This window comes from Prionailurus viverrinus, chromosome B1 (assembly GCF_022837055.1).
Source record: "Prionailurus viverrinus isolate Anna chromosome B1, UM_Priviv_1.0, whole genome shotgun sequence".
NCBI lineage: Eukaryota > Metazoa > Chordata > Mammalia > Carnivora > Felidae > Prionailurus > Prionailurus viverrinus.
This window is the reverse complement of record NC_062564.1, coordinates 135,224,144-135,251,612: the sequence shown is the minus strand read 5'-3', so window position 1 is coordinate 135,251,612 and position 27,469 is coordinate 135,224,144. Positions and strand designations below refer to the sequence as shown.

General features: G+C 35.1%; 1 protein-coding gene across 12 annotated transcripts in view; it reads right to left on the bottom strand.

The window, feature by feature from the left end:
- Positions 1-27,469, bottom strand: part of MAPK10 (mitogen-activated protein kinase 10) — a 557,027-nt gene that overhangs the window by 77,155 nt on the left and 452,403 nt on the right. For 10 of the 12 annotated variants that reach the window (XM_047857257.1, XM_047857253.1, XM_047857262.1 and 7 more), the window contains 5 exons: positions 13,869-13,998; positions 9,512-9,570; positions 8,339-8,477; positions 7,483-7,648; positions 4,931-5,002 (listed from right to left, as the gene is read on the bottom strand). In XM_047857257.1, the coding sequence (XP_047713213.1) occupies positions 4,931-5,002; positions 7,483-7,648; positions 8,339-8,477; positions 9,512-9,570; positions 13,869-13,998 (566 nt within the window). The remainder of the gene's footprint in view (positions 1-4,930; positions 5,003-7,482; positions 7,649-8,338; positions 8,478-9,511; positions 9,571-13,868; positions 13,999-27,469) is intronic. The other 2 variants (XM_047857254.1, XM_047857261.1) reach the window with 1 other exon arrangement.

Genomic DNA, 27,469 nt, shown 5'->3' with positions numbered 1-27,469 from the left:
TGGACTCTGTCCTGAGGACCAACAGGGCCCAGGGCAATTTGAATAGAATTTCACAGTAATGACTAAGAAATGTGTTTTATTATTTGTGTAGTTCTTCCCCTTCAATATTTCACAGAACTCTATGTACAGAACTCTGTAGGGGGGTAGGGGGAAAATAACATGCTTTTAAACGTGTCTGTATGCATTTCCGGGAGACAGGGAGCCTCTGTGGGACCGAGCAGTCCTAGTCCCAGCTCCTAGTGGAGCTTTATGAATGCTGGCTCTCAGCAGCCCCTCTCCAAGACATCAAGGAGTGGAGGCCCAGCTCCTCAATTTCTTGCCTTCTGTTCCACTCTGGAAGTCTGTCCTCACTTGCTGCCCCCTTGCAATATATCTCTCTGAACTCCTTTTATGACCTTCATGCCTTATCCTGCTCTCTAGTGGACTCTGGCCTAGTCTCAACTTCCTGGGTGAGAGATTTTCCCCCTGTAACTATGTCCTCCTTCCATCTTTATAGACCACCTCAAGCTCCAGCTCTGACTCTAGTGATTCCTGTCTTACTCAGATTTTTCTCAAAGTAATAACAATAAAATGGTTGTATAATAATAATCTAATAGTAGTAAAACTAATGGTGAGAATAGATTCTTTCAAACAAAGAAATAAAGGTGAAATAAAGGTGAAACGTCTTATTTTTTCTCATGTTCATGATTATCTGCCATTTGCTTATGGGTATGAAAAAATGGCTGAAGTCTTACATTGCAACTTTACTTAAATCATAAGCCATATCTTGTTTGAGATAATACTGTACCATCTCAATATTAGGTAAAAGATTATAGTAATGTATTAGTTGCAAAAGTTTATTAGAAAGTAAGCATGGTTATTTCAAAGAGGTAAGAAGGATTAAGAATCTCTATCTGCATTAGATGAGTATCATCCACAACCTCTAATTTTTATTCACTTTAGTTTGATTATTCCTAATTTTCATGTTCACATTTAGAAAAGATATGACATTCATTAAGTTTGAGGATGTTTTCTTTATTTATTCAAATATACTTTTGGCAAATCATTTATCTGTTCCTTAATAACTTGGCTCCTTGGCAAGTCTATATGTACATCCTTTTCATTCTAATTGGAATTTCTCATGTCTTCATAGGGAAAAGCAAAAGGGTCTATTTTAGCAATCAGATCTGGCATCATTTGGAGATAATATACTTGAGGTCTAGCAATTTCAAATGAATACAGTGTGCCTATCTTTAATATCATGTAGGTCCAGGAAACTCTGGCCAAGAACTCTAGATGAAGGACTTCACAGGCCTTGCTCAAAGAAGGTGTGGCCATTTGAAGAAGAATGGAAGAAAAAAGGTAAAAAGAATATATCTAAGAGAAGTAGGCTTAAGGAAAGAATTTGTAGTATATGAAAATTCTACCAGTATTATGAGACTTCAGTAATCAAAAACACCGCATGCCCTGCTTGGGGTTTGGGGTGGGTGAGGGAATCAGTGACTAAATATCCCTTAAAAAAATTATGAGAAAAGTCAACCTTACTATCTACTATTGTTAAAAGAGACAAAATCTGAATGAAATGTAAAGTCATTGACAACCTCTTTTGTGATTGTTGGACTCTTAAAGAAAATAATGGACCTCATATATTTACTGCTAACTCAAAATTTATCATGGGCCTAAGAATTTTTAGTAATACTATATATTATGTCAATAAATATGCTATGAAATAGGTTTTAATCATAACACTGTAATAAAAATTGAGTATATAATAGTATGTGTTTGTATAATTAAACTATTAATACATTAAAAACAAATGTTTATAAATGGTCCTTTGGATATTAAAAAATAGCAAATTAACAGAAAAGGAAATATGTATGTATGTATGTAATGTATTTGTTTTGCCAATACTTAATTAAGAAACTACCCTGTGATATAACCTGGATCATATCAATAGCCAAGAAATGTACACAGTGTTTCTCAAAATGCAAATACAGTTTTAATTTAGGCATATAGCTAAAACTTCAGTCATCAATGATAATTTCATAAGATTTCCCAGTTTGTCAAGGTGTTTTACTATTTTTGTCATAGGTTCAGATAAAGAAAAGGAACGTTAAAAAGTTCTGTGGAGAGAGGGGAATAATGATTATGATTATAGAATATTACCATATAATTTTTCAGCCTCAGAGAAATTTAATAAAAATTACTCTGAATAATTATAAGGGAAAGTCAAAGGAACTTATGATTGCTTTGTTTTTAAGTCTCTGAAAAATCTTAGAAGTAGTCAATTAGCCTATACTAAGCTTTTATATTACTTCTAGTAAGTGCTGGAATCTTTCAATATGCTAAAATATTGGTAAGATTCTTCTCTCCATAATTACTCCATCAACCCCCAAATGTGTATCTAATCACCATGGTTAGTGAAGTTAATTCAATGCTCTGATCTCTCAATTGTTGGTGGGAAACTCTAATCATAAAATTATAATAACTTCATGTAAAGATTAATGAAACAATTCCACTCAAAAATACAGAGTACATGTAATCCACTGTTTAATAGAGATACTACAGTTTAGTTTAATTTTAAATGTCTCCATGACTTCAGACATTAAATTATAATTTTAATTATAGGTAAAATGAACTAAGGATTTAAATACAAATGGAAACATTTCTAGAAAGATGGCAGTTCTTCTAACACATTTTATCTGTAAATTATTTACTCATATTTAAGTAAAATTTAACTTAGCAAGATGTTTTCCACTATAAATGTCTTCATGTAACTTTTCCATTGACTTTTAGGTCTGTATGCAGGCTCATTATCACATAGGGCAGTAGGCTATCAAAGACCATTATTTTATATGATCATCACTGAGATAAAGGAATACAGAATGCAAATCCTTATAATGTAAATTTTTATGTTGGAATTTATTCAATTTCTAGGATCACTTTTATCAAGGATATATATTTTATGTATTGATTTTAGCACAATTTACTGTCAGTTCCAAATATTTTCCTGAAACAAACTATAATAAAGGTAAAAAAAGATCTCCAAGAAAATAATTATTGGAAGAATACAGAATTATCAATATGGTGCTATTATCTTTGTTTGCTTCTTTTTCTGAAGGATATCTTGGGTTAGAAAATGTTTTGACTTTTTCTAATTGTATTGGCTTTTAAATTTAATACTGGTAAAAGAGGAGAAAAGCAATCCTGATAAATGCCTGAAGAGCTATATTAGATCTCAGAGCACCAAGCCACATGGAAATCAAGTGACCTATAACAACAATATCATGTGGAAATGAGATATTTTGTGACTTATCTTCCACTAACTAGGGCATTAGAAAGATGTAGCTGTGCAACTTCACTTTGAGTGTTGTGAAGTTCCCCTTTTTTTGTCTGAAATATACTCCAAAGACGAAAACACATACACATACACACAATCCTACTTTTATATGAAACCAGTACATTTAAATATGAATGTGAATTATAATATTGTTCTCATCAACTACATTGGGTATATAATTTATCCTCAAAATATAAATAGTTTAAAATAAAATGAAAGTAAAATGAATTATCATTTTAATAATCAATATAAAAATTATTGAGATGTTTCACATGCTTTCTTTTTATATCCTCAAAATCTAGTATGCATTTTGTGTATAAAATATATCTCAAATAAGACTCATCATAATTTAAATACTGAATAGCCACATGTGGCTGCCTATTGGACAGTATAGTCCTAGAAGATGTCATTACTCTTGCCTTATTATTGGAATTTAGAGAATATCTTACTAATAGCCAGCAGAATAAATAAATATCTACATAATGAGTGCTCATAGTGGTATAAACTTCTCACTGAGTCAACTAAATAACAGTCATAATCTTACATAATAAAAGAGTTCCTTAATACAGCTTTCTTGTTAACCAAATATAATATTTAATAGTTATGGACCACCTGTTTATTGCCAATTTCTAAAACAATTCCATATATAATAATATACTGAACTCAATATTGCATTATCACTGTTAAAACTGGAAATTGTTGTTGTATTTAGATTTGCACTATTGTGTGTTAGCAGGGTATTTCTATATGCATAAAAATATATTCTCTATTAATATGTAAACTTTATTACGTATATATTACAAACACTAATATGTGACTTTGTTAGAGAGTAAACTTTGGGTCATTTTAGAAATATATCAGCTCATTTAATAATTCTAAATCATACATATTTCTCCAAGAAATTTCTATTGTAATCTAGCCCAGAACTCAAGGGTAGAACTTGAATAAACACTGCTTTTTAAAATTCTAAATTTCATTGGAAAAGCGATTATCTGTGTCTCAGTCATATCTCCAAGTCAAGTAAGAGAAGCTTATATTAAACCCAGCTGATCTCTGGCAATTTGAATAACAATTATGGTTTTTAAACGTGGAAGTTCATGTTTTAAGGGGGATATGCTTTATTGACCTATTTAAGACTGGATATAGTGTCAAGAGTAATTCAATTCAATGAAACTATAGACAGAAGCTTAGGATATCAACAAGGAGAGAAATTATTATGCCTAAATGTTGAAGAAGCATACAATGATTTTAGGAAAAAGATGGAAAATACTTGCAAAGAGTGACTTCTTTTGCTAGTTACAAAGATATTTTAATAATTTGGGATTTGGTGACCTCTATTATTTATGAAAAAATAGCATTGCTATTTTGAGTTACAAACAAGAAAGTAATTTAAAGGAAAAAAAGCCCATTGAAATTTAATTAAAACAAATCATTGCAGTAGGTAATCTTCAGTACTGGTCAGATTATATAAATCATCACTTTTTTTGAAATCACAAATACACCACTTACCCAACTTTTTGCTTCTATCTTTACTCTCCTGGTAAAATCATTATGTGTTTAAAGGGAGAGAGAACAAAACAGGTAAAGCTGCAGCAAAAGGTACAAGGATACAGTCCCTTCCTGGAAAGAGGATTTTGTGGCGAACCATTTCTCCCATAATGCATCCCACAGACCATATATCCACTAGAACAGGAGAGAGGGAAGTGAAGAAAAGGGAGGAAAGTAAAGTTAACTAAGATCATTGATCTCTGAAGGAGGAGGAAAAAGAACAGTTTCATTAGAAGGTACAATTTTTGTCTCCCCCCAAAAGTTGCCCCAAAATTAAAACCAGCACTGTAATATTACATTAACAATGTTTAGCATGAGAACTCAAATTAATTTTTAAAAATTACTTTATGGGTACCTTAGATTGCCTCTGTAGTGCCATAAAAGGGTGATATGGAAAAACAGCAGATAAACCAAAAGTGTCTCCATGGTGGGTGGCGGCTCAAAGCCACCAAGAGGTTTTTTATTATTTGCAGGATATAGAGAAAATAATCTTAAGCAACCTACAGGAGTGGCTGTTTCCATTTTCTATTACACTCAGTTACATGGAATAGGGCAACCAAAAACCGCTTTTTTTGTTCCCTTTGTTTTGTTTGTTTGTTTGTTTGATTGGTTGGTTGGTTCAAAATAAGGTACATGCAAGCACATCCAAGAAACTACGAAATGGCAGGAACCGTGGTTTACAGGCAGAAGTATTGGAATCCCTGGTATTCAGGACTTAGTTTTTCCTTCAGAGGTTATCCTTGTAATAAACATCAGTTTTATTTTCTATTTGAAGTATTTCAAAAATAAAGATACGATCAATTAGCACATATATAAAGGAGTCATCTGGAAGTAAAGTGAAAAAAAGTATTAAAGGTGTTTAAAAATTGTTTTATTTATTTGTTTGTTTTCTTTATTTCTCAGTTGTCCTAGTTGTTAACAAAACATGCTTCACCTTCTCTTACCAATCTTTACCCTCTTCCAACTTGCTTTTTAGTAAGGATCAAGGGAACTTTGGGGCAAAAACATTAGGCTGAAATGCTCCTTGGGGAAGGAAGGCAGGGTTAGGTGCACAGGATAGCCAGGCATGCCTGATGTAGGAACAAGCGGGTGTTTCTGCATGATAACCTTCCTCTCATATGCAAGAGGGCAGCACAAGGGTGTTAGCTACATCTTCACAAATCTAGAGAAATGAAAGAGCTAAGGACGTGACTTGCAACCTTTTCTAGTGAGAGAAGAAAAATGGATGAAATTACATGCCATTTGTTCTGCAAAGATCTGGAACACCATCAATAGGCAAATGCAGCCCCTAACCCCAGACCTCTGTAGATCCTTGATTTCTTGAATTTTTAAATTAATTCCCCTTTGACGTTTTACAAATAACCTGTGAAAAAGGTCTACAAATGTCTTCTTTTCCGAAGAAGTTAGATGTGGTTAGATTATTCCTTGGGAAGAGGACTAGATTTGCCTCTTCCGAGTCAAAAAGTAACAATTCTGCCATTGCTCACCAAAGTGAACCTGACCTTCCTAAGGGCTGACTTTTCCCTTTCTTCTGCACAAGTGCACAAAGGTATTGGCTCTCTTCTAATGTGGAAGTACACAAAGAAATTTGTTTAAACTGGTAACCAGGGAATTTTCATAAAGGTACCCTGTAGCACCTGCACATAAAAATATATAGATAATTATTTTTGTAAAACTTATAAAAATAGACTGCTAGTAATTAAATAGAATAAAACATAAAATAAGCATGAAATGTACATTTAGGACATATATATATATATATATATATATATATATATATATATATAAAATCTTAATTTAAAAGAATTTTAATTCCTAAATATATTGGATATATATTTTTAATATGCTACATTACTTATTAGAGATATTCTTTTCAAAATAATATACTGCAATGCATTCTAATAGGTATTTTATAAGTCCTTTAATAAAATCAAATTGCAATACATTTTGAGGATTCTACTTTTTCTTTTGAAGTGTTCATGAATACTAGAAGTAACATAAAATTTAATATTTTCTCTCTCTATGATTCAGAATTTGGAATTACTAGGTAATTGCTATCCTAAATATTACTTACAGAGCAGTTTAAAGCATTAAAGAGACTCTTACCTAACTTGAACAACTTGGATTATTCTAAATTGATTATTCAATGAGCATTTGTAAATATTCTTGCTCCAAGGCTCTTTTTGTCTTCTCCTAGGAGTAGAGCCATCAGTCTAAGATAAGCCATAAAGCCAAATGGCTAACTGTAACAGACAGATTTCTTCTTGTTTTCATACTCAAAACTCTGAGTTGAGCTGCAACCCAAACAGCATTTTTTCTCAATATCTACAGCATGTGTGCTAATCCATATCTGCTTTCAGATGCCATCCACAATTCTTTTTAGCCATAACATTTTAGTGTTCTTGCAGCAAAGCTTACTTTTCAGAAACATCCTTCACATTTTCAATGAATGATTCTTCCTAGTAGTGTTTTTAAACACCTCTTAATATGAAAGCTGGCAACCCTATTAAAAATATACATTCATATGCATGAAAAAGAACACTGCCCTTGGCCATCTAAAACATATGCACATTTTCTTCATGGTTTCTGTGACTGCTATGCAGAAGCCTCCTTACCGTTCTCCTTGTAGCCCATTCCCAGAATAACCTCAGGGGCTCTATAATAACGGGTAACCACATAAGGAGTCATCATGAAACTTGTGCCTGCCGTTCTGGCGAGTCCAAAGTCGAGGATTTTCAATGTACAATCAGATTTGACTACAATGTTACTTGGTTTTAAATCCTGACAATAGGAAAAAGAGAAGAAATTAAAAGCCAGAAGCAAATGGAACATATGATCTCTATCTACTCAATCAATATGGCAGTCTTGCAGTAGTATTGATAGGGCCCTCCTTGCCTACAGAGCGCAATATAAAGCAAATGATTAGCTTTTTATATATATTTTTAAGTATCTTCAAAAACTTATTAAACCCAGAAGAGAAGTGTACTATCAATTTTACAGTTTAGGCTCATCTTGGGAAGAGCTCTTAGAATAAATAACATATCATTTATTGTCATCTGTTAGATTTTTCCTTATGGCAACATAAACCTTTCAGCTTATTTTTCATTTCTTGGCCTGACAGAAGAGTGAATCAAGGCAGCTGTCTTTATACTGCCAGCAACAAACTGTGGAAATGAATGGTCTTATTTCAGCTGCACATATGACCTCTGCCAATCAAGGGCCTAGAAAACATGAGGCTTCTCAGAAGCCAACTCTCAATGAGCTGAAACAAAATGCTAAATGAAATCAACTGAAGTATAGCTACAATTTTCTTCTGTACGTTAGTGGACTTTGTGCTAATTCTATAGTCAAAGAAATGAGGAAGTACATTATATTCAACCTACCCCCCGCTACATAAAGAAAACAATCTACAGTTGCTCTCTCTCTTCTCCAAAGGCACTTTAATTATAATTCTGGAGTATGTATTCTTACCCTGTGAATAATTCCAGCAGAGTGGAGGTGCTTGATGCCACACAACATTTGGTATAGCAGGTAAGACATTCGCTCATGGTCTAATTCCATCTGAATCACCTGACACAAGTTGGCATCCATCAGTTCCATTACTAAGTAACTGGGAAGTAAATCCACAAGGTTAGTCCCAAATCACAAGATACATGAAGTCCTTCAAATAGGTCAGAATCCTCTCCCAAATCTGTAAGTCTTCCAAACTTCTCAGCTCTACCTTTGATTGAATTGAGAACATGAAAACTTTCCAAGTATTACATATATGTTAGCCATGGTAACTCTACCACGAGGTCACCAGCAGAAGCAGCATTTATTAGTGTGTGGTTCCTACCCATATATTTTCTACCTTCATCTTGTCCTCACGTTTCCCTGAATTCACTGAACTGTTTCTTGAGTATTATGATTTGAAATTAAAAAAAAAAAAAGTCAGGGGTCATCTGGGTGGCTTAGTTGGTTAAGTATCCAAATCTTGATTTCAGCTCAGGTCATGATCTCACGGTTTGTGAGATCGAGCCCTGCATTGGGCTCTGCACTGGGCAGGGAGCCGGCGTAGGATTCTCCCTCTCCCTCTTCTTCTGTCCCTCCCCTGTTCATGCATGCATTTGCACAAACACTCTCACTCCCTCAAAAAAAAAAAAAAAAATAGCATCTCCCATTAAATGCAATGTATCTGTGCCAAACAAGACAATGTGTTAAGATTTACTTCCTCTCCTCTGCTAGATAGGTTATTTTTGCACAAAATCAAAGGCACCACAAAAAATAGAAATAAAGATTTAAAAATTATTTTTATCATATCCCTTTTCTTGATATTTCTCAAAGTGAATAGACTCATTCCAGAAAGTTCACAGAATCAATTAATAATAAAAAATACATAATAAATAATAAATCTTCTCTGATTGAACCAAGAACATAGAACAACAAAGCACAAGTGCCAGAAGGCCAAAAAGAAGCAGAAGTATCTTTCCAGGAAGGAACACCAGAAACAGAACCTTCTGTTCTATCACTGGATCCCTTTCATTTGCTGTCAGCTCTTATTTCCCTTTAATCTCTACAAGAGATTTCATCCACTGATGTATGTCAATTTCCCTTGAGTTATATAAGTGCTATGCTCTTCCTTCCTTCATGAGTTTTGTTACTTACACATCCTGGAACTCCTCCAGTGTTTTCTGGGGTGTGAAGACATTTAATAAACTAATAATCTGGAAAAGAAATAGTAGAAGGGACAGAGGAAAGAGAGAAAGAAAAAGGGAAAGATTGAATTATTTAAAAAGCCTACTGAAACAAGTATTTAATCCAACTTAAAGTCACACACTAGTGCTATAGTAGCAATAGAAAAGTTGGGAAAAAACTTCTAGAACTGTTTCACAGAACATAGAAAAATGTACTCAGAAAGGTCATATATATGATATCTGCCTTTGGGTTAAATACAATTAAAATGCTCAAATTCTTAGGCAGAAGGAAGAATCAGAGAAAATATATAGTTGTGTAAATGCTTTAGAGTGTGATTCTCCTTGGTAGAGTATAGAGTTGTAATGTAATTAAGCAAAAATGGAAGGAAGCCATGTAAGAAAAAGATAGGCAGCAGCAAAACACCCAACAAGATTTAGCAAGGTCATGGTTTTCCTCCAAATGAACAAGACAGTGCTCTAATTTAAGATTTTTTGTGTGTTACTACTTTAGTTTCTTTTGCTTCTATTTCACACACAAATACTATTTAAACTAATGCTATACTGATATGTTTGGGGAAATGTATAATATCCTGGATGATATCAATAATGAATTTAGTGGAAAATGTATTTTAAAAGTTACTGCAATTCTGTCTCTTAAATTTTTTGTTGCCTGCTTTGGTTATTTTATATATTAGGTAGCAAAGAGGTTTACCTTCTAGCATAAGTAAATATTCTCTACTAACGTCAGTGGGACATAAAAATAAAAAATAGGGATAACGATCTTCTCACAGGATAGATGCAACCATTTCACAAAACTGGATAAGTACAAGATTAAGATTTAAACATCTTTAAACTACAAATTAATAAATTTTGGTAAATTTTGTAAGTGGTATAGAAACATATGAAATAATGAAAACAAAACAAAATGATTATAAACATCTGAGAAATGTGATCAAGTCCACAGAATGCTTTGGGTCACATGTAGTTTTCATTTGTTGAGGAATTATTGAGAAAAAAATCATAGTACAATGCATATTTTCATACACACACACACACAAATGTATATATGGCAATGGTTATTACATATTAAGAAAACTATGATCATCTCTTCTAAAGGAACCTTAGGTTCTTTAGGTTATGGAATACGCATATAGAAATAAAATTATTTCAAAATATCTTTGAAACTTGTGATGAAAGTGTCTTATTCTGTATACTGATAGTGTGTGCTGAAATAATGTGTGATATATCTGTCATTGTATGTACATCAAACATATACAGTGGGTTTGTTTTTCTAGTATTTTATCAATATTGCAAAGTAATTCATCTTGATATTTGGTCAAACAAAAACATCAGAGATTGTGCACAGGGCACACACACACACAACACACCCAAACAACCCTTAAATATGGAAAAATGCTAACCCATATCACCTGGTAAATATCTAGGTATTTGAAAATTAATTTACAAAATAGCATTACAATTTTGAGTAAATCAAGATTATCTTAAAAGGTTAATTCCCCACTATGAATTCTTATTTTCACTGGGGCACCTGGGTCACTCAGTCGGTTAAACATCTGACTGTTGGTTTCAGCTCAGGTCATGACCTTGCAGTTCATGAAATGGAGCTCTGTGTTGGGCTCTGTGCTGACAGTGCAGAGCCTATTGGGATTCTCTGTCTCTCCTCTCTCAGCTCCTCCCCCACTGGTGCTCGCTCTCTCTCCTTCTTTCTCCCAAAATAAATATATAAAAACTTTTTTGAAAAATTCTTATTTTCCCTTTTACTATGCCCTTGCTTCATCACCTTCATTTTCTTTGATTTCTCTCTGTTCTTTCTTTGCTCCCTTGTAAATTCTAATTCTTAACAATAACCAATTAAAAATTGTCCCTTTAGAAACATATTATCACAGGTATTTTCATTTTAGTTCAACAGTTTCACGCAGGAATCTGATTCAGTTCCTTTATTCCGACATATTAAAATGCAGATACGAATTAATGTTTGTTCTGGCTCCACAATCACATTAGCCATCATTTCCTAGAATTAGGTATTCATTCTCTAAATGGATTCTCTTCTCTATTATTAAAGATTTAGTTGGGATTCTTCACTGTTTTACTTTACTTTCCACAGCATTTACAGAGTTCTGCATTCTGACTGCTCTTACTTAATATTACAAGCACTCGTGTGGAGGGGTGCCTGGGTAGCTCAGTCGGTTAAGTGTCCAACTCTTGGTTTCGGCTCAGGTCATGACCTCATGGTTCATGAGTTTGAGCCTCATGTTAGGCTCTGCACTGTCAGTGCAAAGCCTGCTTGGGATTCTCTGTCTTCTTCCTCTTTCTGCCCCTTCCCTGATCATGCCCTCTCTCACTCTCTATAAAATAAACATTTAAAAAAAAGTACTAATGTGGAATTTACATGTGGTCATAAGTGAACTTCCTTTCATAAGTGAACAAGTTCCAGATATTTATTTCCATAGACATATACACATGCACATGGAAATACACACATAAAAGGGGGATAGCAGGTAGAAAACCATTTACAGATAATCCTTTCAATTGGGAACTTCTTTTTAGGTATCATAAACATGAACTTCTACATTTCAGTCAAGAACAGGGAGGATGATTCCCTCAAATGCACCAAGTAAGTGGAAATTTCTCCACAATGTGTTTATTGCATTATAGGAGCTGAAAGGAAGATGAGGGAAATATAAGTATATGAAAACACTATCAAAATCTCCCATACTGCTGCTTCATTGATTATATCTATCCATTTTCCATTGCCCATGGTATTTCTCATCCTCTCTGCTATGATAAAAATAGATTGCATTGGCCATGTTGTTAGTCTTGTTCCTGCCTTCATTTAACATACTGAAAGAACAAATTGGTTTAGTGGAATGACTTTTCTTATGAATCATCCTTTCCATCATTTATAGTTACCTTCTAGAAGTCTTATGTTTCTTGCATGGAAAAATTAGAGATGGGTACGTACTTCATAAATTTGCCTTTTTAGTGAGATCTTTCCTGCTCAATCTATTTTAAAAAGTAAGCCCACCCACCAGCACTGACCAGAATAATTTTCCTTTTGCTTTGTTTTACTTACTAGTGCTTATCACCATCTGACATTCTATACATTTACCTATCTATTTTTTAGACCATCTTTTTCTCTCATCAGTACAACATGAGTTCCACATGGTCAGGGATTAGTTTCTGTTATCTCTACTGATGTAATCTTAGTATCTAGGTTTATACATGGGGCACATTTTATTTAACAAACATGTCAAATGACTGAACTACAAGTCATTGGAGTAGAGTAATAGAAGAAAAGAGAAACACTGTCATCAGAGAAACAATCCACATATTTGTATTTCAAACATCTTGCAACTAAACTCTTATACATTTGCTTCTTCTTAGTGCCAGTGATAGATGGTTGGCCTTATGACAAATCCACTTGTTTATAAAACTGCACTGATAATTTCATATATTCTGTGTGATTTTCATACTTAAGAAAAACTATGCAGACTTATAGCTATTTTTATAGTTTTATTATAATAATTTGCAATTATTTTCATTATACATTTATATATAATAAATTATATGCACTGTACTTATAAATTATTTATTAATAATAGTCATTATTAAAGTAATGAATTATCTCCCCTGTATCCTTACTAAAAGTAATGGGAGCATAGAAAGAATTCTAGAGGCCTTTATCTGCAAATGAAGAAGCTTATATACTCTGAAGTGAAGAATGTGATATAATGGTATACACTCTACTGATTTCCCATGAGAAATGCTCTTGATAATCCTGTTCTGAAGTGCTTTGCAGATACGTTCCTGTGCATTTGCCCAAGTCTACAAAAAAACAAGATGCTGAAGCACAGTGGGTACAATAAACATTTGAAGGCCACTGACAGACTATAGCCAAAAAAAAAAAAAAAGGAGATAAAAATCTTCACCTGTTAATAATAAAGAAATATAGTATATTGTTCTATAGGATATTTTAGGGTTTTGTATTTGTTTGTTTTTTATTGTTTTCGGAAAAGTATGGAGCTCTCTGGTTAATTTGGAGCAAGATACCCAAATATGGTTAATTGCATAGCAGGAAAATATCTATCAAATTCATCCTCTCACACCATATGGTTGTTAGATGGTTTTTAAGCAGAAAGTTATCATGAGGACAATGAAATAAAATGTAGCATATGGACTGGATAAACAATCTTAACAGGCAGACATTACAAAGTAAAGAAAGCCTTTCCTGCTCAAGTTGGCACACAGATTTTCTTTCTCCGATCTCACAATCTCCCACTGCCAGAGGTTTAAAAATAACAACTCACGTTTTTATGGTTCACACACTTCATGAGGACTAGCTCCCGGTAAGCTCTCTTGGCATGCGTTTGGTTCTGAAAGGGTCTGCTGAGCTTCTTAATGGCCACATTTCTGTCAAGAACGGCATCATACGCAGCACTGCAGAAACCCAAGAGCAATCCAGAATTAGGAACAAAGAAGCCCATAAAATTCCTGTCTATGGATATGGGTAAAGGATATGGATAAAGAAAATACTGTCCTGGAATCCCACTCAGATATCTTCTCTTCAGGTCACATGCCAATCAGGCTGTAAATAAAGACCTAGGAGTGGGGTGCTTGGGTGGCTCAGTTGGTTGAGTGTCCAACTTCGGATCAGGTCATGATCTTGAGGTTCAGGAGTTTGAGCCCACTGTCGGGCTCTGTGCCGACAGCCCAGAGCCTGCTTTGATTTTGTGTCTCCCTCTCTTTCTGTCCCTTCCCCACTCACGCTCTGTCTCTCTCTCCCTCAAAAATATAAATAAACATAAAAAAATTTTTTTAATAAAAAAAAGTAAAGATCTAGAAGTGACTAGTATCAAACCATTCTACTTACTAAGAAAAGAAAAAAAGGACAGTATCTTGCCCACTCGCCCCAGAAAGAAACCCAGCATAAAATTGCCTCCTTGATTGGGAGACAAAACAAAAGTGCTCCACTCTCCCACCAGCCATGTGAATGTGGCAAGTCATTTCATCTCTCTTGGCTTGAATTTCTCATCTAATAACATGTGATATTTAGGTTTTCTCTAGCTATAAAACTCCACTGTTATTTGGTTATTTTAAGAGAACATTATTCTTTCCAGTTTTTAAGGTATGACATTCATTGCCATGAATGCACAGGTTGGTTGGTGCTCAAGTGTACCCATTAACAATAACAAAGCTGAAAATAAGGAATCCAGTATGAGGGTTTTTAGAGCATAAATAACTGCATTTCAATATGAAGACAGAAATGGATGCTACTAGCATTTGAAGCTTTCAAACTATTTGAGAATGAAAATCTACTATGCTTTGAAGGCAATAAATTTTTAGTGCTTTTTCTCTCATAGTAAAGAATATATGGGTCTGGAGATCAAATAAGGAAGTGAATATCTTCTTGGTATTTACCTAATGACTCACTCACAAAACGGTTTTTTGTTTGTTTGTTCATTTTTGTTTTACCCTCATCCCTGCAGCTTCAGATTGTGCTGGATTTTGTCTTAGTTGCCAGAAAGGAATGCAGCAATCAGTGTCCCCTACCATTGATCTGTTGAATTGGAAGTGGTATTAACCATTCAGTATTCATGCCACTAAACTAAAAGATAAAGAAAGGGGGTGGGGTGCCTGGGTGTCTCAGCTGGTTAAGCACCTGACTTTCGCTCAGGTCATGATTTCACAGTTTGTGGGTTCAAGTCCTGCATTGGGCTCTCTGCCGTCAGCACAGAGGCCACTTCAGATCCTCTGTCCCCCTCTCTCTCTCTGACCCTCCCAAAAAAAGATAAAGAAAGGGGTTACTGTATTGTAAGATAATGATAGATTAGTGGGATAAGGTTCGACAAGATCTTTGAAGTCATCTGGTCCCTGACTCCATTTAATTATTCCATCTAATACTATTCTTCTCCAAAATATCTCCATCAAAAGTTTGACCAGTCTCAGGGCACCTGGGTGGTTAAGCTGATTAAGCTTCCGACTTCAGCTCAGGTCATGATCTCACAGTGCATGGGTTCATGCCCCGCATCAGGCTCTGTGCTGACAGCTCAGAGCCTGGGTCCTGCTTCGGATTCTGTGTCTCCCCCCTCTCTCTCTGCCCCTCCCCTGCTCACACTCTGTCTCTCTCACTCTCTCAAAAATAAACATTAAAAAGATTTTTTTTTAAGTTTGAGCAATCTCTGCTTGAGCATCTCCAGAAACATGGACCCCTTTAATATCAAGGCAGCTTTGAGAGTTGGAAATGTCACCATTCTAATAAGCATAGTTTTATCTCTGTGGTTCATATTAACCACTCTCAGCTCTGAATGCTGGGGTAACTCTCAAAATAAAATACAGTATTCTCTTTTCTATTATGGTAGGTCCATAATATTTGAAATCCATTAAAGGACTGGGCATGATCTTTGACCTATAGCTATAAGTTTTTCTTATTTTTCCCCTAAGTTTTTTCTTTCTCAAGTTAACTATCACCAGTGTCCTACCACCATTTGTCAGAATGTCATTTCAGGTCCTATCATCATCTGGCCAGTTTCCTCTGAATATGATCCAGTGTGTTGATATCTGAAAATGTGGATCCTGAACTAAATAAACATTGCTAATCCAGGCATGGAGTGTCAGCAAAAATTACGGTAGGGCTATCAATTCCTTCATTCATTTACTAGCTCATTCATTCTGTTGACACAGTTAATATAACTAAGTCTCCCTTGGCTTCTTTGATAACTATGTCACACACTATTGACTCACAGTGAGCATGTTTATTAAAAATGTTGTCTTTTTAAAAACCTGTGCTGCTTTTCACCTCTTCATGTTAGCACTGATACTTCTGTTCTTGTGTTTGTTCTCATTAGCCTACCGAGAGCAGCACAGGTAAAGAAAAGAGTCAAATGGGTCTACATCTTCTAAGCAGTACACAAGAACAAAAGTGAATTCAGAGGAAGAAAACTTGTTTTCTGAAGTTAAGAAATTGTATCAGCAGGAAACTGATCAAAACAATCACCTTAAAGAGAAAGAATACATTTTAGTCCAAAACAACTTAGCTGAAGTCATTAAATTATCTTAAAAAAGAACATCAATCAGTCATGCATTCCTAGAAAGAAAAATCAGGAGGCAAATTCAGGAATTGTCTGGTCAAATAGGAAAGTGTCTTTCCAGGTAGTTCCAGGCATCCAATCAGCCAGGCAGACGTTTACAACTGTATTGATTGTCAGAGACTATGGACAGTTAGCATTCAGATCAGCATCACTTTATATTGATTCTATCTTCTTGCGGTCAACATTCTGCTCATCATGCTCTCCTTTGGATCTTTGCATACAGAATATTGCCTATATTTGGTCAGCTTGACTGGCCAATGCAGTTTTACTACTGCATTTCTCATAGTTTAGTACATCAGCCTCTGGTTTTTTATATAAGCCTTTAGTGAAAGCTGGTCAGTGTGAGTCTGAGTCCCTGAGATACTGACCAGATCCTGCAGGACAGTGGGCCAGCCTCCAACTTCACGGGGAATGGCTGAGAAAATGCCATCCTCTGGGGCTCTTGGCAGGTTCTGGCCAGTTTCTGCCAGAAATGTTGTGGTTTTCTCTCTCCCTGTGGTACCTCTTCCTTGAAGTTATTTTAGGTATGAATCTCAGCACTGTTGCTTACTAGATGTGGAGCTATGGGCAAGCCACTTACACTTTCCAGCATTAGTTTCCTCACATTTGAAATGGAGATAACAACCTGACAAGATAATTATAATGAGATAATAATGCAGCTATAGTGCCTCACCTAGAGTAAGCACTAAATAAATAATGACTATTACCATTTTTAAAATCGTTCTTGTTGGAGTCATTGTGTAAGTCAGGGCAGGATAAAATATTAATTCCTATGGCATGTGCTACAACCTGACATGTATCTACTAATCATCAGTTTTTAATCTTTCTACTAATTACACATCCATTCACCTATACCACTATCTTGGCCACATTTCATAAGTTTGTCTAGTGATATAAAAGTTAAGGGCAAAAGCCTTCTTAAAATCTAGATACATTATAGCCATGTAGTTCTATTACTTTCCATTTTAATAGGTTATTCAGTATGATTTGCTTTGAACGAACCCTTTATTCCCAGGGATTGCTACATCCTTTCTTAATAGCTCACAGGGTGTCTTTTGTAACCAATACTAAGACTAATGTCAAGCTCAGCAGATGTCTCATAATCTCTTTCTTTCCATTAAAGAAATTGGAGTGCTTGCCTGTTTACAGTTATATTGAATACTGTGCTTTGGGCTCACTGAATTTCCATTCGCCACCTTGCATCATGTCTTCTTGTACAGAAGGGACTTGGAAGTTAAATGTACAATTCCCAGATACTCTGCAGTTAGTGGTCTGGACTCCAGTAAGGTCCTGCCACACAGATACAGGTAGGAGAGATTTGTAAGGCGAAAGGGAGGGTGGTCATCCTCTAACATTTCTGGGTTGGCAAGCAAGGCCTCATGGAGATATGAAATTTTCTTCTGTAGCAGTGACTCATTCCCCAGATTTCTGGGTGAGAGAAGGGGTTGAAGCAAAGGCAACAGTGGCCTCCAGGTTGCAGGCCCCTGTCACCAGCATCATGGGGTAGTGACAACAGCAGTATTAAGTACACAGTTTCAGCTCTCTGATTCCTAAATCTCAGTTACAACCATGTATTCTGGAAGCTCAGTGGTTCTAGGACACTCTCAGAGGTAAGAGCTCCCCTTGTGATTCAGCTCTCCGGTGTCTGGGAGTCATTCCAAGAAACCCAGACCAGAGCTCACTTCTCCAGGCCTTCCAATGATTTTGCAAGCACCCAATTTACCGTATTAAATCTTTGCCTACTTTAAATGTTTCTGTCTCCTGCCATGAAGCCCAGATGACACTCAAGTCTTTCCCATCTTCTATAATTCCTCAGTGATTACTGGCAGCAGTTTAGCAAATACATCTGCAAAATTGGCATCACTGGTGCTGTATAATCACAACTTAATGTCTGAAAGTTTTCCATTACTGTTTAGTCATCTTTTTTTTTTTTTTAAAGAGTCTTGGTCTATAGCACCTTACTTTTTCTCTTTCAGTATTTTCTTTCTTTTATCTTCATGCAGATAACAGATAAATCTTTGTGAAGATTTTCCAGCAACTTCCAGCAACTTTCCAACAATTTTGCTAAAAACTTACCAGAATTTCTTGACACACGGTACTAACTCACCTCCACTTAAACCAGGTTTGTTTATAAAAGAAAGACGTAGCCTTTTGTTATTATACTCCTGTCATTTAATCCAGTTTTATGATGATGCTATAAAGTTTACTTCCTTGAATGTATTTATATAACCATACACACAGAGACATACACATGTGCACACACACCTCTCTGTAGGCAACCGTTATTCTCTATGTATTTATCAAGGCTTTTTTTTCTCTGGAAACCTCTTGCACATATATTCTTTTTCCTAAATAATAACCATTGATTCAATAATTTTTCTTATTTCCTTTCCCTTTCACATTTAAAATGTTCTTGATCATATAAATGTTTATGGGTGAGGGGCGCCTGGGTGGCTTGGTTGGTTAAGCGTCCGACTTCGGCTCAGGTCATGGTCTCACGGCCCATGAGTTCGAGCCCTGCGTTGGGCTCTGTGCTGACCGCTCAGAGCCTGCAGCCTGTTTCAGATTCTGTGTCTCCCTCTCTCTCTGCCCCTCCGCTGTTCATGCTCTGTCTCTCTCTGTCTCAAAAATAAATAAACGTTGAAAAAAAAATTTAAAAAAAATAAATAAATGTTTATGGGTGAAAAAACATCTCTAGGCCTTATGAGAATATTATGTCTTAAAAACAACAACAACAGCAACAACAACAACACAGCTTTAAAAACCTTATCATTGCCACATCTTAAACATCTTAAGCGATAGCCCAGCTGCCCAAATTCCATCCTGGGAGAAACTGTCCCCTTCATCACTCTTTTCTCACTTTCCCACATTCTCATCTGACCCTTCCAAAGGCCTGGACTTTAGTTGAAAGCTACTAAAAACTTTCTTCCCAGTGCCCCCAAATATCCCACTTTGGTACCCCAAATTCCCACAGTCCATAGAGATGCTATTGAGACACTGATTCCACCCTGGAGAACCACGTTGGGGAAGCTGCCAAACCCTGCCTCAGGCTTTCACAATCATTCCTCCTCCTGCCAGGAATGCTCTTCTCACATCCTCACTTACCCAATTCCATCTTGTGATTCAGGTTTCAGCCCAAATATTATCTCCTCAGTACAAGCCTTCCCTAATCATCCCATCAAGAGTCAACGGTTGATTTTTTTGATTACCTGATTTTGTCATTTGAATTGCTTGGCTGTAGCAGTTTCCTTATATTTTGTCAGGGAAGCTTTTGATTGCAAGCAATAGAATTTTAACTAACAGTGACTTAAGTAATGAAAATGTTAATGATATTACATAATGGAAAATCCAGAATTAGGCATATGCAGCTTTCAGGGATAAATTACAACTCTTTTGGGCCCTAGACACTTTTGACTTTTGATTTTCTGCAAATTGGTTCTCAGCACATCAGGTGGGGGTGGGGGCAAGCTAAGGATAGAACTTCATTAGTGCATCAAAGGGAAGGATAGGTGCTGTGCTGCATTGCTAAGATTCCCCTTTTATTATCCTGGCTGCTGGGAGTGCTGCTCGCGGATGGTCCCTCAGCTCTTAATCCCCTTTGGGTAGAATTTCAGCCAAAAAGATCTGCTTCACCAAAGTCTATGCTTTCTTCATGGGCAGCCTTCACTCAATAACTGATGAACCTGGGATTATAAAAGCCTGGCCACCTCATCCCAATTCAGGACAGCTGGTAAGGCTCACTCCCTCTTCAGAACTCCCAGTAGGGTCAGCTGAGGTTTCCACTGAGAATCCATTGCAGCAAGTAGGGGCCAGCAAGGGGCTCAGAAGTCCCTGCCTCAAAGACAGCAACAAAAGTAGCCACTAATCTAAACACTATAAACTGAAACAGTGCTTTGCAGCCCTTCGGTGAACTAGTGACAAGGGACATTTCACAAAGACCGGCTACCTTGATGAAGAATATGGGACCAACTAAACAAACTCACCACCACCAAAAATTAGATGAACCTAAAGAAGATGACTGTCCTAGATGGCTGCCTGATTTCCATTTCTTGGAAATTAAGATGGGATGATGGCACTGGAGAAGAAACTGAAGGCCCCCAGAGAAGAACTGCTTCATCTCAGAGAGATGGGGTTATAAGGCACAGGCAGGCACTGCCTCTCTTTTTCTCATTTTATCTTTCTGATAAGTTTTCTCATGCCCACCCTGATGCCCTTCATGACCATTGAGTGAATGAACCACCTATGTATGTTCAAACCCATGTTTGAACCTACAAAATCCACAAAGCTGCCAGCCTGCCATTTAATAGGGTAACCTGGAAACTTGGAAATTTAGAGTTTGGCTTGATATGAAATATGTGATGGTCCAGAGGCTGGTCAACCTGCTATAAAGCATAGGAAGAGCACATAGAGAGTCGTCAGAATATCCTTGGTATGCTGACTTTGCCATTTGTGTAGCATAAAGCTATAATTATTTACGTATTTAGTATTTAGTAAACCTTAACTTTTCAATAAACACTTTTGACAAAAATTAAAAAAATGAGACCACATATTTAATTAAAATACTATATACTGAATTAGACTTCTTGTGTTTTCTCAGGTACAACCAAATGAAAACCAGAAAATAATCCTCCTAAAGGAACATCAGTATCTATTTCAAAGTCAGTAACTATTTCAAGAAGACTGTGCCCAAACACAGTGATTTAACACATGCACCTGCAAAAGATGCTTTTACAGATTACTCTTGAAACATGACTTTTCACTTAGGCCAAATGGTTCCTTTTCTAAATTAATCCTTTCATTTTCAGTTCCAAGGTGTTTGGTTTGGTTTGATTTGTGGGACGGGGTGGGGGGGGGGGGGGGTGGTATGTACGAAAAGTTAAGCAAAGCTGTTAATGTGTTCTATTAGCAAAAAAATAATTTTGTAAGCATTTAAACTTTTATATCATGTTACCAAATGCTTCAAATATAAAATAAGTATCTTTAATAATAGTTTGATTTTCTATCCAATGACTCAAAGCTTGGAAATTCAAAATGAAACCTCTGACAATAGGATGAAAACTTATAATTTTAGTTAAAAATGACATTGAAGACCTATCAGTTATTTTTTTCAATAACACAAATACAAATTATTTTGGAGAATATTGTCATACTAAAAACAAATGACCAGATTAAAAAAATCTATCGAGTAGAAATGGATTTGAATTGGTTGTGATACAAATGTAATTAATATTGGGTCCAAATAATTTGCAATATTCTACAAATCAAAATATAACTTACATATACCTAACACTTATATGTCAATTACATATTAATAAAAAACAGAATATATAGGCACCAAAATTTGTAAATATTTTCATACATACTTGGTGAGAATCACTTTATTACAAAATTTTGGAGACAAAACTGATGTTGAATAAAAAAAATCAAGTTGTTGCAGCAAGTCAATCAGCATTTTCTTGGAAGCCTTCATCATTCTGGTTGATGAACAACTATTAAATAAGTCTTAAATTTTGGATGCTTTTTTTTTTGCCTTCAAATCATTTGGAAATCTTTAATCGTGGCATTTAGTAAATGGGGCATCCCAATATTTCAGCTTTTGAAATTCTTAGGGGATAGCAGAATAGGTCTAAACAAAAATTGCAAATAAAAGCACACTGAAATGCACTGGAAGGAACTGAAACAAGAAGGGAACTAAGAAATCAAATCCAGAAAATGAGTTCTCAAAGAGAGGACAACATTTAATTTTGAAAATCCACAAATATGATTTAGAATATCTTAGTTTGTAAAAAAAATATAATAATCTTTTGATAGAGTTCATAATTTTAGGAAGCATTCATATGATACATAGGATTTGAAGGTGTTCCTAATTTGGGGATATTCTGATTATAAGTGCCTATAATTTTTCAGCATCTAAATGTGACAAACCATTAAAAAGACCATAAGTAGGGGCAACCTATTTGACAAGTTCCATCTTACACAATTATTTATTAGCAAAGGAACTCTAAACGAAACGGGGAAACAGAACTTTCGTGAAAAAACTTGGGCTGAAACACTCCTATATTACAATACAAAAATAAAATAGAATTGATAATATTTTCAACTTAGTAGAATTTGTTCTTACCAGGTACCTAAGACCTTCTGGGAGTATTTTACAGATAAAAATATTGTGATCTATATTGAAGGTGCCAAGATTTCAAATTTAGTAACCACAACATACAATTTTGAAGATTTCCAGAAATTTAACAAAAGGTTAAAAATAATACAATGACATTAAGAAAAATGTCTTCTTCAGAAAATATCAACGAAACTGTACAATAGACAGGGCTAGGAAGTTTTGGTTGATTAAAATACATCAGTGTATATCCAGAATAATTATTCTTCTCATGTTATATTTTTGATATGTAGGTAATCAATATAAATCAATTGTTAAATCTTATTTGTATTTTTAGTTTATTTCTTAAGAATTAGTTAATTTAAAACAAATTTTAAGGGCACTATTTTTACATCCATCAATGTATTTGAATGTGTCCTTTCACTATCAAAATTTTCCCAACTTAGACATAAATGATAAGGTCCCTGTCGCTCATGACCACTGGGGTCCTGGTTGAAGAGGCTTTTGCATGTCACTCCCTACAAGATGCAAGAGGCAGAAGCAAGGAACTGCTCTTCCAGAATTACTGCTACATTCCCATTTTTAGTCATTTCCTGGCAATAAAATTTGAAGTATGGTTTATATCTGGTAGTTTTATTATAACAAGATTTGCCTTAAAAATCTGCATAGTATGGGCTGCCTGGGTGGCTCAGTCGGTTAAGCGTCCGACTTCAGCTCAGGTCACGATCTCGCGGTCCGTGAGTTCGAGCCCCGCGACGGGCTCTGGGCTGATGGCTCAGAGCCTGGAGCCTGCTTCCGATTCTGTGTCTCCCTCTCTCTCTGCCCCTCCCCCGTTCATACTCTGTCTCTCTCTGTCTCAAAAATAAATAAACGTTAAAAAAAAAATTTTTTTTTAAAAATCTGCATAGTAACCTAGGTTAAGTTTCAAAACTTGGATGATGTCAGATTTAGCCAAGGAGTGGAAGCTAATTGAATGCATCATCTTTTTTTGTGCAAGCAACTCAAACTCTGGAACAGTTGACTCTCAAATTGGCCTGTGATAAGAATGTGCTATGTTTAAAATTAACAAACTAGAGACAGTTGGGACTCTGTCTTGAGTTGGCTCAGAAGTTGGGACTATCGATTGCCACCTGAAAAATTGATCAGACCCGTTAGGGGACTCACAGGAATCATAAATGGTTCCTTCACATAGGACATATGATAGAAATAAACATTGCCCAACCTATGGGCCCACTCTCACTTCTTCCAAGCTTACCCCAGCACAGTATTTCTGGTTATAATCATGACTGCTCTCCACTAGCCTGACAACTGGAGTAGCACTGCTCACTATGAATGGCCCCCAACACCTACCAACACATCCATGTAGAATTTATATTGGCTATTGTTTATGCCCCTGGACTTCTTTATACATTTATCTTTTCTTTATTCACTTCTCCTACTCTGATATTTGGGCTGATATTTATGAAACGGAGTTCTAGCTCTACAGCAGTTTGTTTGTAGCATCATTATAGGAGACTTAATACATATCGCCTTTTATTGCATCATTTTCTATCCTCAGAGTTGTGCTCCTTAATGGCCAAAATCCTGAAGGATTTAGCTCTGTATTCCCTATATGCTTTATGTATGAAATTATATTTGCTACTATTAAATGTTTATTTCCAAAGCTTTAAATATGTTAATAAAAGGACATTATATATGCTAAAGGGCAAAATTTTAAATAAACTAAGCACCATATTTTTTAAGTGGCTCTGTTACACAGGATGCCAAAATATTATCTCCAGCTATGATGTCTTTATGAAGGCTCCTGATTCACACATATAACTGTCTACTGAACACCTCTAATTGGATGTCTCAGAAATATCTGAAAATTAGTACGCCCAAAACTGAACAAGCTTTTCTCTCTTAACCTTAAATTGTCCCCCTCCAATCTTTCCCTTAAACACCCATTTGTTCAAATGTACAAGTCATCTGAATTTTTCTCTTCTCATCTCCTCCCCATATCCAGTTCATGAATAAATCTTTGTATTTACCTCCAATGTAGATTTTTAAACTGATCCACTTAACTCAAACTCCATTTCCATTACCATGTGTCACATTGTACTATAGAGACTGCCTCTTAAGTGATCTCCTTGCACTGATTCTTGCTTCTCTAAACCTATACCTGACCATTCTCACAGAGTCTTAATATATTTAAATTGGGCTATCCCTGCCCACATTATTTTATGTCTGAGAATCCTGCTTATTTTTAGCACTTATCAAGAAAATATTTTGAGTAGCACAGCCTTAATAAAATAATAGAATCTCATACGTTGTTATGAAAATTATGTTAGCTTAACAACAGCAAACCTGTCCCACTGCTTGATTTCAAGCATGAGGGCAGGAGCACATGAATCGTGGTCACCATTTTCTCCCAGTTTTATTGAGATATAATTGACATATAACATGATATCAGTTTAAAATGAACAATACAATTATTTGATAAATATATATATTGCAAAATGATTACCACAATCTTAGTTAACACCCATCACCTCATATAGTAACAACTTTTTTTTCTTGTGATGAGAGCTTTTAAGGTCTTTTCTCTTAAGAACATTCACATACACAATACAGTATTGTTGACCAAAGTCACCATGCTGTGCGTTGCGTCCCCAAAATTTATGTATCTTAGAACTGGAAATCTATATCTTTTAACCACCTTTACCCACCCCCCTCCTCACCCCATATCTGGCAAACCCCAATATGTTTCTATATCCATGTTTCTTCTCTTTAGATTTCATATATAAGTGTGATCATATATTATTTATCTTTCTCTGTCTGACTTATTTCACTTAGTATAATGTCCTCAAGGTCTATCCATGTTGTCCCAAATGGCAGAACTTTTTAATTGTTGAATAATATTCCATTGTGTACATATATCCACATTTTATTTATTCATTCATCTGTAAAAAGACACTTAGGTTATTTCTATGTCTTGGTGATTGTAAATAATGCTGTAATAAGAGTGTTTTTCACCTTTGCACTAAGAGTATGGTATGGTGTCTTGCATATATTTAACACTAAATAAGTATTTGTTAAACAAGTAAACTGACGATTGAAGTACTCCCAGTGGTAGAGCAGAGTGAATTTATAGGTCTCAAATTTCTACAAACATGAGTTGAATAGCTATTAAATATTTTTGAAGTCATATACATCATCTTTAAAATTCATGTAAAATCTATATTTTAATCCCATACATATCCATGTTTATTTTAATGTAAAATTTCATTTCCCCATCAACACATCAGTCTTCACATGAAATTTCAGTTCCAGGATGACCCAACATGTTTATCATGGAGCTCTGAGTATTCCTGACTATTGCACCCACACCCCTCCCTGGCTAGCCCCCACCCTGAAGCACAAAAACCCCAGTGTGAAAAATGGGAGATTAACAAATAAACTGTTGTCTTTTTACCAAAATTTTATTGCACTTTGTATAAACAATATTTTTACTGTACCTTTTCCTACCAGTAAATGTTTTTGGAAAATCAAATACTTTGCCAGATTTGCTTCAGCAAAGATCAACTAGAATCATGCTCACATTGATAGCTATTGAAATGAAATCTAGGGAAACCCCAAATGGAAAGACTTGATGTAATTATTGACTCTGGGTCACAAAACCAACCAAACAAACAAACAAACAGAAAGAAAACCCACTATGCAAAGTCCATTTTGATTTTATTGTAGTGTTATTCAAGTAATCCTAGAATTTGGGATTGGGTTTCTTCCAGTAAGAAGTTTTATTATTTAGGTAGCAAAAGATGTCATTAACTTAGGCTGGAAAAACTTTGGGCATCTAAATTTTATGTATGCAATAATATTGTAAGATAGGTACTTATTATCCCCAGTGTTCAGGTGACAAAACTAAAGCTTAATAATAATAACCAACATTCATTAGTTCTAAGAACCTTATCTCCCACTCATTTGCTTCTAACACTCTACATATGTGAACTCTTTTGAGCCTCAGTAACACATATAAGCGTTATTATATTATTATAGCTATATTTACTATTCTTGCAACATTTCCACTATTTTGAAATTATTTCAAAATAAAAGGTTAAACATTTTTATTATAAATACATAGAACAACACACATTTGAAAAATTAAAATGTAACGGATATTATATGACTGTGACACTGTGAGATCTCTTAATTTTCCTTCAGTTTTTCTGTAAATTATTAGAATTTTCTATATTTTCTTTCTTATCTCTATTATCAATAAAAATTACACATATTTGCAAAATATTTCCTTAAGATTACAGACTTTCTGATTCTAATTTATCGTTCATTCATTCATACATTTGATCAACAAATAGTTAAATACTATTTATTTTGATAACTGAGAGAGTTGATAATAGAGAAGTCACTTCATCATAACTACAATTGGCATTTATTTTCTGGGCAGATATTAACATTGCTTTGCTGTATTTTTATAGAAATTTGGTGAACTAGTAGAGCTAAGAAAACTGAGGTACAGAATGGTTAAATGACTTGCTCACAAAAAAAATAGCACATGAGAGATTTGGGGGCACAGTTCCCTCCTATTGAAGCTTTATCCTTTGTGTTTATAAAAGAAAAAAAAATTTAGCTTCCAAGAAATACTAAAAACTAAAAGCATAGGAAAATCACAAAACTGTTTTTTATAAAACCAGTTTCTATGATAAACATG